This window comes from Macrobrachium rosenbergii, chromosome 13 (genome assembly GCF_040412425.1).
Source record: "Macrobrachium rosenbergii isolate ZJJX-2024 chromosome 13, ASM4041242v1, whole genome shotgun sequence".
Taxonomy (NCBI): Eukaryota; Metazoa; Arthropoda; class Malacostraca; order Decapoda; family Palaemonidae; genus Macrobrachium; species Macrobrachium rosenbergii.
Genome location: NC_089753.1, coordinates 19,329,536 through 19,342,820, shown reverse-complemented (window position 1 = coordinate 19,342,820; position 13,285 = coordinate 19,329,536). Strand labels below are relative to the sequence as shown.

The window sequence follows — 13,285 nt, the reverse complement described above, 5'->3', positions numbered from 1 at the left end:
TCAACTGGGGATGTATGGGAACGTGAAAGTAAGCGTCCTGTAAGTCCAGACGACCATCGAATCTCCTGGTCTTAATGCTCCTAAAAAGACTGGGACGTCTCCATCGTGAACTTCTCCTTCACCATGAAGCAGTTCAGTCTGCTGACATCTAGGACTGGTCTCAATCCTCCCGACTGCTTGGAACTAGGAACAGTCGGTTGTAGAATCCTGGGGAGTCCAGCTCCAGGACTTTCTCCACAGCTCTTTCTCGAGCATTTGCTCTAATAGCTCGAAAAGGATCTGTTGCTTCTCTTGATGGAATGAGGACGACAGATCCTGGGCGGCGATGCACAGAAGTGGTGAGTCGAAAGGGATCTTGTATCCTCTCTCGATAACTTCAAGGGACCAGGTGTCTGCCCCTCTTGCTCTCCAGGCTCTACATAAACGAAAGAAGCCTGGCTCCTACAGGTGTCTGGAGCGCTGCAAGTCACTTCTTGCCCCTAGGTTTAGGCAGGGCTCCGCCTCTGGAAAGACATCTACCTCGGGAGAAGATCTCGAGGAAGAAGCTCCTCCACGAAAGGGCTTCTGCTTCCTGGAGGTCTGACCCGACAACGACGTCAAAGGGACTGCCGGGCGTCTTGGCCGAGTGCCAAGAGGTCTTGAGTGGCCTTCTCCTTCAAGCTGGAGGAGAGATCCTTGATCAAGGACTGGGGGAAGAGATGGCTCAGCGGGGAGAACAGCAATTCTGCCCTCTGCGACGGAGAAACTGACTTTGCAAAGTATGGCCAACGGCATCCGGTGTTCCCAGGCGGTCACCCATCCAAGTACTGACCAGACCCAACGTTGCTTAACTTTTCTGATCGGACGAAGCGGTGCTTTGCAACGTGGTATGGCCGTTGGCTGGTAGGGCCGTGGGCTGTAAAGTTACAGTACAAGGCCCTCTTCTTCAAGAGGCCCGTACAAAAGTGGGAAGCCAGTTCCTCCGAGCCATCCCTGACTGCCTTGTCCATGCAGTTCAACACGCTGGACAGCTCCCCCAGGCTGATCGAGTCGGGACTCCTAATCCTGACGACTAGAGCCCCCAAACACCAGTCCAGGAAATTGAAGACCTCCATGGTTCGAAACAGTCCTTTCAAATGGTGATCCGTCTCCGACATAGTCCAGGACACTTTGGCAGCCGACAGGAGAGGGACCTTCTAGGCGCGTCGACCAAGCTTCAGCGAAGTCTCCCTGGGACAACGAAGGAACTCTTGAGCCGACGTCCTCTCCGGTCTCGTACCACATACCTGCCTTGCCGCTCAGCTTGGACGGAGGTAGGGCAAAAGAAGTCTTGCCTTGGGTCTTCCTTTCCTCCATCCAGGTGTTAACCTTCTTGAAGGCCTTCTTCGTCGCCAGAGACGAAGTCATCTTGACAAACCCCGGCGCTCTCCTCGTCTGGGGCCAAGCAAACTGCGAAGGAGGAGAGAGAGGGCCGAGGGTTTGAACTTGTCGCCAAACAAGTCCTTAAGAAAAACCGGCTAACACCTGGTAGTCCGTGAACGAGGAAGGGGAGGCTGCTCAAGGACTGCAGGCTCCGACTCACAAGAGACTTCTCCTCTTCAATGGGAGAAACAAGTCTCCCAAGGCCTTGGGAGAACAAAGGCCTTGCGGTCCAACACGCAGATGGGATCTCGCTTCCCGCAGTCTTTGATTGCTCTGAGCGTCACGTCCGAGCAACCAAAGAGGCGTCCTCGAGAGTCCATCCGGTCCAGCGGCGTCCTGCCGAGCGGCGTCCTGCACGGCAGCGAGAGGAGCATCCTGACGAGCAGCTATTTATTCCAGGATAGCTGCTTGCGGAGCATCACGATGGCGGTCCAGCCGGCGTCCTGCACGGCGGCGTCCTGCAGCGGCGCCTGCACGGCAGGGGCGTCTGACGAGCAGCTACAGAAGCGTCCAGGATAGCTGCTTGCGGGCGTCACGCTGCAGCAGAGCGTCACAATGGCGATCCAGCGAGCGGTGAGCACGACTGGGAGACGAAGCATGCTTGACAGAAAGGCCCCCAGTCAATATATTGTGAAATAGGCTACCTACTTGGGAAGTCTTAACTCCCGCTTAGCCTACGAGTACTAGTTATACGAATTTGGCTTCTTCTACGTTAGGCGGTAGATATAAATCAGTCTCGGCGAGATAAAACCTATTCTCGTCGTTTTAACTAAAATTATGGTAGGTTATCTCTCACCCTGACTAAAACTAATGTTTGATACTGACCTGAGTAAATTATGGCATCTTTAACGTTTACCGTGCTACTTTGAACTCGCGAAAGCGTTTGTTTACTTTTTACTAGGAGGCAGCCATTTGCCTACGTGACGTCACTCGTCTAGTTCCGCTGCTCTCGGTAGACTATCTCCAAAAACAAACCTTACATTTCCTTTAATAACTCCATAAGTGTTTGATTTTGTTGTAACAACATAGTTACGACTAACTTTATTGGACATATCCCCTTCAGCGTCCGCCTTACGAGTCCGTTTTCACGACGTGCACTTTGATTGACCCGGCATTACTATTGCTTCTTCTTTATTATCGCTTGACTCGCTCAATCTATGCACCTCCGCAAAAGTCATTATTTTGTTAGCCATCTTCCAGATGCAAAAAGGAGCACTATTAGTGCGAGAATGAAATCCTGAACTAATAAATTAGCAGGGTGGGAGGCAAAGTAAGCGATCATTTATCAAGCAAACCTGCCACCTACACCTCATGCATATATTGTGAGGATCTACCGAAGCTTTCGGTAGCCTCACCTTAAACTCATTCACACAACATACTCTGAAGCTAGCATAACTAGATCCAGACATCATCCAAAGAGCAATCAAAAGCAAATTCCACAAAAGCCTATGCCAATCCACAATCCAAAGACAAAAACCAAAAGTCAAATAGAATACTTAAGTGGAAAATAACGAGTTTACGAAATCCAAAGACGGAGGTACTGAAAACAGATGTTCACAGTACCGGCGACAGAGAAAATCTGAATAGAAAATGGGAATGGTTCCTGATACCCGCCTCCCAGCGGCGGGAATGGGTACTAACCACCTGGCCCCACTGCGTGTGCCGCAAGTTTTTGGAATTCTGTCGGACTTCGGAGAATACAGCTATATATATATCTGACAGGTAAGTCGCATGAACAAACAATTGTTTAAATTACAGGAGGATAAATAAGGAGTCTGTTGTAACATTCACTATAAACTCTTTCCAAGTTTAACCACTGAACTTACCTTCATCTTTCGAAACAACTTTTGCTTTAGATTTTGGACCAAAACTTTTAAGGATATTCACAAGCTGCTTGGCTTGTTCTGCATCTTTCTTGTATTTGTAGTTAACAACAATAAAATCTGGAAAACACAAAAATTCTTTTATGTTATCAGTATGACACAGGCAAGAGCACAATGCTAAGACATTCCTCCTGAAATTAACACTCTATCCTTCACTTTTACTTGATTACAAATTCATATAAGGATCTGGCCTTTTTTCTAACTTTGAGTCGACTGGGATGCCTTTTTTAACAGCAATCATCCACCTACAGAGATGAAGTCGTTTCCCTACTACAGAGAGAAGCATTTTGTGCGTGATGCAGTGATTTTGCACCTGCTAGTGTAGCTGCAGCAACTGTTATATGGAATGTCTTTTTTCTTCCCATGTAAATAATTTTATGGTCGACTCACTGATGCTGTAATGGTAGGCATGCACAGTACAGTTGAACCTCTTAAAACTGGCATTTTGTGGTCCAGGAATTCCCGTAGTTCAAGTTGATTTTGATTCAGCCGCCATTAGTTCATTGCACAGCCAGGAGGGCGGCACCATATACTGTTTATACAAAAATTTGCCATATCTCTTTTGTCTTTATGAAAATAATTGTTAGCAATGAAAACAAGTGAAGTCAAATATGTTTTTGATATTAACTTTAAATGAATAAACATATTCTTTTAAAGATTTTGCTTGAGAAGGCTCTACCAAGTCAAAAATTTTAATCAAAACAATGAGACATTTGGCAATTACTTACTCTTAGAGTGCTTGAGATACGGTTTTGATCATTTCTTTTATATAGCTGTATAGTTACCCATTCGATATGCCACCCATGAGATCAGATGATGCTAGAGGTAAGAAGCCCAAGCATAAGTCTTTTATCTATGCTAGAAAATGCTTCTCCCGTTAGCGAATGTTTAGTGTTCATTTTCCTCAATAGATGGCGGTGTGCTTGTCTACATTTTAACAGCGATGTTCAAATGCACTAAGTGATCGCCGAATTTCATTCATTGTTTCTGTCATTCCATTAACCTCTACAATCAAAATAAATAATGATGAAACAAATAGAGATAATTATGAAGATAGTAAATTTACATGAAAGTCACCGATAATATTCTGCAGATTCTGAGAAAAGTTAAGTACTGTAGCTACCTTACGGTTATGCTAACTTGGCAATGTAGGCTAAATGTGTTAAATAAGGTACACTATTTTAAAGAAAATTATACAGCATGAAGTTATAAAATGATAAAGTGAAAATATTTGAGTAATAAAATGATAAAAAACAGAATATATCTGAGTAATAAAATGATAAAAAGCAGTGTCAGAACTTAGCCAAGTAGTAGACTATTTGTATGTGGAATTAGCTTGCAAGACTATGTTTACATAGGGGCTTCATTTTTTTGGGATGAATTCTATATTCCAGGACTTTCTGTGGTCCGGCAGTGGCCTGGTCCCAAGGTTCCCGGATTTAAAAGGCTGGACTGCAGATGAATCTGCAGTGTAGAAAATCTAGAAATTCAATCTTTTCTTTCAGGGTCTTCACTTTCTTTGGCTTCTTAGTAGCACTTCTAGCAGACCTAAGAGATTTACACTTTTGGATCATGATTAAGCTCAAGATTTTACAGCAGTAATGCATTAATGATACAAGAAAACCTAAAAACTAGTAATGATCGCAGGACTTGGCCAAACGTGTCAGACTGGGACCTGGGAAAAGCACGCTGGAATCCCCTAATGTAGCATGCAGTTCTTTTCTGAACTGTAACTTTTGAAAATGTCAAAATTCACAATTTTCAATAAAGTTGTGTACGTATTCATGTTACTAAACTAAAAAATATTCCAAGTACTTAAGATTGTGAGTTTTAGTTTCATCTATACAGGCAGTCCCCGGTTTATGACGGTTCCGGCTTACGACGTTCCGAGGTTACGACGCTTTTCAAATATATTCATCAGAAATTATTTCCCGCTTCGGCGCATGTTCGGGGTTCGACGCGTCACGCCGATCCGGACGGAAGAAATATGGCTAAAAACGGCAGAATAATCATAATTTGAAGGTTTTTTTATGTAAAACTCAATAATAATGCAGTTTACATCGTTTTTCAATGCACCCAGAGCATTAAAAGTAAGGTTTTCTTAAGATTTTTGACGATTTTCCGACTTACGGCGATTTTGGGTTACGACAAGGCGGCGCAAGAACGGAACCCCCGTCGTAAACCGGGGACCGCCTGTTTTTCCAACCCTATGTGCATTGTCAGCAGCTTTACAGTTGTTCACATTTTTCTCACCCACGAATGATGTAGTCTGTAGCTTGTAAGCATGTAGGTTTGACATTGAAAATGTTTAGTTATCACAGATTTGTGTATAAGTACAATGCACTCTCTTCTAACAGTAAAATACACTATTAGTATGAGCATTTGATACTTATGTCACTAGTTTAGTTTTTTTTACATATCTAGCTAAAGAGTCATCTCCTGGTTCACACTAATGACTGCATGCTCCAAAAAATATTCAATTTAATTACTGGTGAAAATTCCACAAATGATCAAATCAGAAAGCCAGAAACCCATCATATTGAGGTTCAACTGCAAAATAAAAAAAAAAAAAAGTTTTTACAAATTAAAAAAATTTCCATACAAAATGATTAATCATAAATAGCCTCCCTCCATGTAATGGCTCTCTAGTTGCATCAGTTTGCTAAATCCTGATAAGTATAAGACTAGGGTTTGAAAACCGGTAACATCCAACAATGGCATTTGGTGAACATTACCGCTTCCAGAATACCATTAACAGTTTTTTTGGTTTTTCTAATCAGAGAACTTCCAAGAACAAGGCACAGCTAAGAAGCATATTTTTGGTCTTTAATTTCATTATATCTCGAAGACCCTGACGTATTGAAATGATTCCAAAGAGTCCTTCTTGTTGCCAAATCTAAAAGTGTCCGAAACTGGCTGAAGCAAATTCAACAGGCTTTTCTATTAGATACAGAGGCAGAGAGACAAGATGAAATTGTCTAAGCTGAAATTTCTGAAACATAACTTGCAGTCGGTGATCCAATGCTTCAGAGATATCTAAGAATGGCAAGTAAAAATTTAAAAATTGAGCTTTCTCTCTCCTACTCTCAATTTAGTGTTAAAGAATGGAGCTGTTTGAAGCAACAGGGACGTGGCCTGAGCACGCACTAAGCATTAAACGCAAGTAAAATTCACAATAAATAACCTGGCACCAATAATGGGAGATGAAAATACAGGCAGTTCCCGATTAACAGCGATCCGTTTTTATGGCACTTGTCTAGCGACGAAAATCGGCAATTTTCGGCGCCGAAAATCCCCGATTTCCGCTTATCGGCGCCAATACATACCTAACTGAGGCGCCGATAACTGAAAATCTGCACTTTTCGGCGCCGATAACCCCTGAAAATCGCCGAAATCGCTGATTTTCGGTTGTCATCACACCAGAAACGGAAAGAAAAAGTACATCTTAGTTTTACCAGACCACCGAGCTGATTAACAGCTCTCCTAGGGCTGGCCCGAAGAATTAAACTTATTTTATGTGGCTAAGAACCAATTGGTTACTTAGCAACGGGACCTACAGCTTATTGTGGAATCCGAACCACATTATAGCGAGAAATGAATTTTTATCACCAGAAATAAATTCCTCTAACTCTTCATCAGCCAGCCGGGGGAATTGAACTCCAGCCCATCGAGTGATAGTCTGAAGCTCAACCGAATCAGCCAACGAAGGGCTGGGAACCCCGCCGATAACCAGGGACTGCCTGTATATCACAAAAAGAGCAAAACTTATAATCAATGACTATGCATTAAGAAAGGATATCAACAATAAAAAACAGTAATGCAGTACCATTTGCTGAGAAGCAGAAATTGTAAAACAAGAAAATTAACAACTAAAGAAAATCAACACTGAAATTATTACAGAAAGAATCCAGTGCCTGCTGTAACAGGAAACAAGCCTAAAATGGAGTAAAGAACAAGCAATCATCAGACTTGGGCAGTCTTCCACCTTCCAGACATACAATTTTACCTTCAAGGGAAGGTCTGCTCAGCAATTTCCAGCATTTTCGGGTCACCACAGGTCACACCCTCCCAAGTCTACAACCAGTGCTCCTTTTGCATGATGGTAAGGAAATCATCCCTCCACAAAAGGAACTGCCCTCCAGGTGACATGACATTATTCAGCACTGTTGTTCTCTTTGCCAATTCATCAGCTTTCTCATTACTCGCTATACCAACGTGTGAAGGGACTCTGCAAAAATTTACTTACCAATGTCTACAGCTAAACAGGAACACCCATTCTCACTGCTAAAAATATGTTCATGACTTGACATACTGGAGCTGCCATTTGTCCACTGTCATTTACTTACTGTAAGTATTAAGCTATCGCAGTAAGAACAGGCTCCTAAATGTCCACCCCTACCCTGCTCATGAAAATCGCACTTACAAATTTTAAGGATTATAGAATTTAGGCCAAAGGCCAAGCACTGGGACCTATGAGGTCATTCAGTGCTGAAAGGAAAATTGACAGGAAGAAGGTTTGAAAGGTGTAACAGGAGGGAAACCTTGCAATTGCATTGTGAAACAATGGTTAGAAAGGGTGGAAAGTCACATGCAAGAAAGAGAATATGAATGGAGGCACAGAAAAAGGAATGAGAGAGGCCACAGCTAGGGTCCGAAGGGATGCTGCGAAGAACCTTAACTAATGCCTACAGTGTACCACGTGAGGTGCACTGATGGCACTACCCCCTATGGGAAACAAATTTTGAGAGGCACAACTATAAGCACGATTTCCTAGTTGGACCATGACTTGCACAGAATACAATTATCCCTTCATACTGGTGGTGAAACCAGATAAAAAGCTATCCCTGGAATCCACACACTAACCCTTCAAATAGTTCTGACTTTAAAGCATCAAAGGGATAAATCTTATTAATCCCTCTCAGGTTTTAACTATTCGCTGGTTGACTCTCCCACCACACATTGCCATTACGTTACCACTTGCATTTACCTTGACAGAAAATTTACTAAATGTTACAAAATTAAAACCAATGAAACCAAAACAAAAATGGGACCAAAGTCATGCTGCTCAAAAGCCTTCGAAACAAGCTATGCAGTCTCACATTACCAGAGACAAAGATCAAAATAAGACAACAAAGCAGGATAATTGATCAAACAAATTGGTTTTGATTTAGTTCTAATGAAAAGGAAGAACAATGATGAAGCACTACAAACATGACAGAAATATCAAAAACATGGACAAGTTAGGCCAACACAAAACTTTACTAACTGGAGAGAAAAAAAATTACCACATATAGACATCACATCAAACCATCTTTATTACTATTAGATTACCAATCTGAACTTTGTAACCATACTACAAGAAGTTTGTAATAAACTAGTTACAAGAATGTGTAAAGATGTAAGTTCAATTACAAGTTTGTCAAAATAAGGAAAAGGAGTTATTAAAACACTTGTGTCATTTAAACAATCAATAGCAACAAACAAAAAGGCCATAGATCTCATTAAAAAGTTGATGGATAAAACCATAAAGTGGAATCAGTACCACCACCAGCACTGGTAATCAAAATGCTACAATGAGAAGGGGACTTCTCTTCATAGTTATATTTCATTTTTTTCAAGAATTAGTTTATAAGGAACACCAGAATAAGAAATAGTAATGCATAAATAAGAAACTTGTGCAGTGAATGAGAACAATTACAGTTTTATTCACATTATCTTTTATTTACTGACATTCTCCTAAATTTCATAATACTGTAAATACATAAATGTCATCAAGTCTTCAAATCATCTCCAAAGCAGCAGATACACCAATCCAAACTGCAATATGGCAAATAAACCCAGTAATGCAACTCAACTTTGCACACTCATCAGTTCCCTTTCTTTTATCTCTTCTACTCAATTTTATTTCTACCTTGATCTCCCATTTACTAATGGTGCTTGCACATAATTACAAGAGATATCAAACATACTCTGGTGGGAGAGGGAGGCTGCAGAAGAGTGGAGGTGTGCTGAAGATAAAGCACAGGGAAGACACAACTGGCAGAATTTCACACAGGCCATTTGTGCCACTGAGCACCAGAGACAATGTTGATGATGATTTGCTTATAAAGAACATTGCAGTAACGAGATTTTCACAAATTTATTACTACTGCACTTAAAAACATAGTAAAGCTAAACTATCTCATCCAAAACACTTCACAATGAGACACTTACCATCTTGATCCTTTTGATCTTGATACCAACGCAGACCATTGTTCTCAAGTTCTCCAAAGCCCTTCAGTATATTCTCAGCTTCAGTGTGGTTCATATCAGCAGCAGTATGTTCAATAATGACCTTGGCACCTTGTGTATTTGGCTCTTGTTTGCATAAAGCTTGTATGATATCTCTTGAATCTTCTGGAATTTTATCTGGAGCTGTTAACTGTTTGGAAGTTGAGGCTGATGACTGTGCAAGTGAAGGAGCTGGTCGTGATAGTGATGTGACTGAACAAACTGAATGTGACGGCAAAGATGGCGCTGCCATTGGAGCTGGAGGGGGAACTCGATGTGGTAGCACTGAACATGAAGACACAGGTGAGGAAGCTGAATGCTGTAAATGCAAAGGTGGGAAAGGAACAGGTGCAGGTGCAGGTACTGGTAAAGGTGTGGATACAGGTAAAGGTGAAGATACAGGTACAGGTAAAGGTGCAGGTACAGGTAAAGGTGCAGGTACAGGTAAAGGCGCAGGTACAGGTGCCAGAGGAATTGACTGCACTGGAAGGGGAAATGAATGGGCAGGTAAAGGCGCAGTAACAGGTGGCAGAGGAACTGAGTACACTGGAAGGGGCAATGAATGTGCAGGTACAGGTGCAGGTGGTAGAGGAACTGACTGCACTGGAAGGGGAAATGAATGTGCAGGTAAAGGCGCAGTAACAGGTGGCAGAGGAACTGAGGACACTGGAAGGGGCAATGAATGTGCAGGTACAGGTGCAGGTGGCAGAGGAACTGACTGCACTGGAAGGGGCAGTGAGTATGTCATGTGTGGTAAAGCATCACTGACGGAACCCAAGCATGGCGAGCGCAAAGAAAGAGGAATTACTGAAGGTGCCACAGCTGGGGATAACGACTGCTGCATTTGATTATTGAAGGAATTAATGTCGTTGAGACTTTGGACAGAGAACTCATTAAAAACTGTGTGTGTCGTCATTGGTGAATTAATTCCTCTTTCACCAAGTAACAAATTATCTTTATCTGCCTTAACCTGCTGCATTTGATTATTAAAGGAATTATCTTTGAGACGTTGGACAGAGAACTCATTAAAAACTGTGGGTGTTGTCATTGGTGAATTAATTCCTCTTTCACCAAGTAACAAATGATCTTTGTCTGCTTTATCATGCTGCATTTGATTATTAAAGGAGTTACTGTCTTTGAAACTTTGGACAGAGAACTTATCAAAAACTGTGGGCATTGTCACTGGTGAATTCATTCCTCTTTCACGAAGTAACCAATGATCTTTATCTGCCTTATCCCCATGATCTGAAAATAAAAATTATCACATAACTGAAATACACTTCATGATTACTACATGAAAACAGTAACATGAGAAGCTAATACTACATTTTTAAAACTAGCTTTACATGCAAACCCACCAAACCTAACATACCAATATTTGCAATCCTGAATGTTCCTAGACATAAAGTCTTTAGTCTTTCTGACAGAAAGAAAGCAAATGTTCATGCCTATGCCATGGTGACCCATCAGTAAACAAAGCTCTCCTTGCTGCCTGTATAGACAAAATATGCACCAGCAAGATACAACAGGCTGAGGTGAGCACTCTAGCGCATGATTGCGTCTGTATGTAAATCTAGTTTTTATGTTTTTAAAAAGTCTGTTTCATCATAACCCCATAAATCATATGTATACCCGAGTAGTGTTTTAGGAGAGTTTAAGAAACTGAAAGCACCCAATTGCTTGGATCCAGGTGAACACTTGGGGACTGTATGAGTCAGATACCAAGGCTCAAGTAATGCTAAAGGTTATTTTTGTAGAAAACTACAAGAATAAAGCAAGAAGTTTGTACTGGTACACTCTCAGAAGTGAAACAATGTAAACTTTCAGATAGGACATGCAGGAACTCTGGTAGACTATATCTCTTGATCACATGAAGTATGAATAAAGGATGATTTAGGAAGAGGTAAAACATGAATGCACCACTACATTTGCTGCAGCAGGTAAAACTTGGCCTGCCACGACCAACAACCTCAATGAATACAAACCCAGCCATTCTTATGGTAAAGTAGATTGGCAAAGCAACTTCCAGCATTAAAACAGCTAATCTCATGGTAAAATTTCTTTTAAAAGCCAAGGAAGTAGAGATGGCTCTGATTTTAAGAAAAATCACTCTTACCTGTCCAGTTTCATCTTCAGGCACATTTGCCTAAGCCCATAGGACTGCCTGTCTTAACCAAACTGAAGTAAGTGTTCCTGAAGGCCTGCTTTTTTCCACTGAACTGGAAACAGGAAAAGGTTAGAGCTATCCTCTAGTAGTAGTGGTGGGATGGCCCTCACAGGATAGAGCAGATCATCCTCTGTCTTAAGTTTGCAACAAGACAAGGATTACTAGAAATCTGATTCTTTCTGACAAAGTCCAGATCATAAGATAAAATCATGGACAACTACTTCTAACATATGTAACTAGGCCCAACAAAGCATGTACCTTACTGACCTCTCTTCAAGAGACAAATGATGAGAACACTCTTTCCAAAGTATGGTCTAAGGGAAAACACTAGGTGTCCCTACATCATTTAGACAAGCTGTCAGAGAATCAAAGGGAGGTTCCACTTAGGATGTTCAATTGTCCTTTTCTTTCTTTTAAATCTTCTGCTGAAAACCCATAAAGCACTCCAATGGGGAATCAGCCCACTGAGAGAGAGATCTTATAGCAGAGGGTGAACAGAAAATAAAACTGGTGTACCTGAGTTCAGAAAACATCAGCAGAAAGCAGGAACAATTTTGCTGTTACTTAAACATTTGGAAATCTGAAGGTTCCACAACTGGGGTAAGTAAACTATTCCACATTTTAGTTATAAAACTCTTAGCCCACTAAGTAAAATTAAACCTATGCTTTATTACACTTCAACAGGACTCATGCACACACAACACATCTACTTTTCTAAGTTTCATTAGATCGGCAATCACGTCCTCTCTGTCATGCTGCCTATGTTTAACATTCCAAATTTAAAGGGTAAGCTTGCTTCTTTAGCTGCACCCACTCTTAAGTAGCAGTCCTTACATGGCCACAGAAATAGGGAGACTTATCTGTGATGTCCCTTCTGGGCAATGTTCTAGCATGTATAACACCCAATGAAGAGCTCACTGCATAATTAGTTTTGACATGTTTCACAGACAGATGCCCTTCCCGATTCCAACCTCCCCTATATGGCCTTGATAAAGATAAAAGGCAATCATTACTAGAATAGCAATGCAAAGCTACAAACAACAAACTCAGGGGCAAGTTCACTTCCTAAGCCTAATTTCTCCTGCATAGATTTGGTCTCCTTAATTCCAATATCAATGTTAATATCAACAATTATATCAATGTCAATATGAATATTGAATTAAATACATATACTATCAATACCAAAATTCTAATGCCAAAGTAAAATATTTCTTAGATTACATTAAGTAACAAATTACTTGGCACAACGTTGCACTTAGTGCTAATATCAAATAAGTGCAAACTGCCTCATGGGAGGAGAATTCACTCCTCAATCTTTGCCAGATTTGGTTTCCTTAAGTATTAATTAAAGCAATTACTTCTCTGTATGGCTTGAAGAAACCTTCAGGTCTGACTATTGTTGGATTTTCTTCAACAAAATCCAGAAATATCATCCAAGCTTTTAAAAACCTAAGTTTTTTTAAGAGATTCTTCGCTCTATAATACAGTTCAGCTAGACAGTAAAGTACCAGTCACGACACATATAAGTCACTTTATATTATCTGTAATCAAAGAAAATAGGCCA

At 41.2% G+C, this 13,285-nt stretch overlaps 1 protein-coding gene and 1 pseudogene across 5 annotated transcripts in view; both read right to left on the bottom strand.

The window, feature by feature from the left end:
• Nucleotides 1-13,285, bottom strand: part of LOC136844949 (uncharacterized) — a 351,479-nt gene that overhangs the window by 14,555 nt on the left and 323,639 nt on the right. For all 5 annotated transcript variants that reach the window (XM_067114372.1, XM_067114374.1, XM_067114375.1 and 2 more), the window contains 2 exons: nt 9,498-10,799; nt 3,228-3,344 (listed from right to left, as the gene is read on the bottom strand). In XM_067114372.1, coding sequence (XP_066970473.1) covers nt 3,228-3,344; nt 9,498-10,799 — 1,419 coding nt within the window. The remainder of the gene's footprint in view (nt 1-3,227; nt 3,345-9,497; nt 10,800-13,285) is intronic.
• LOC136845372 (5S ribosomal RNA) lies at nt 763-880 on the bottom strand (annotated as a pseudogene).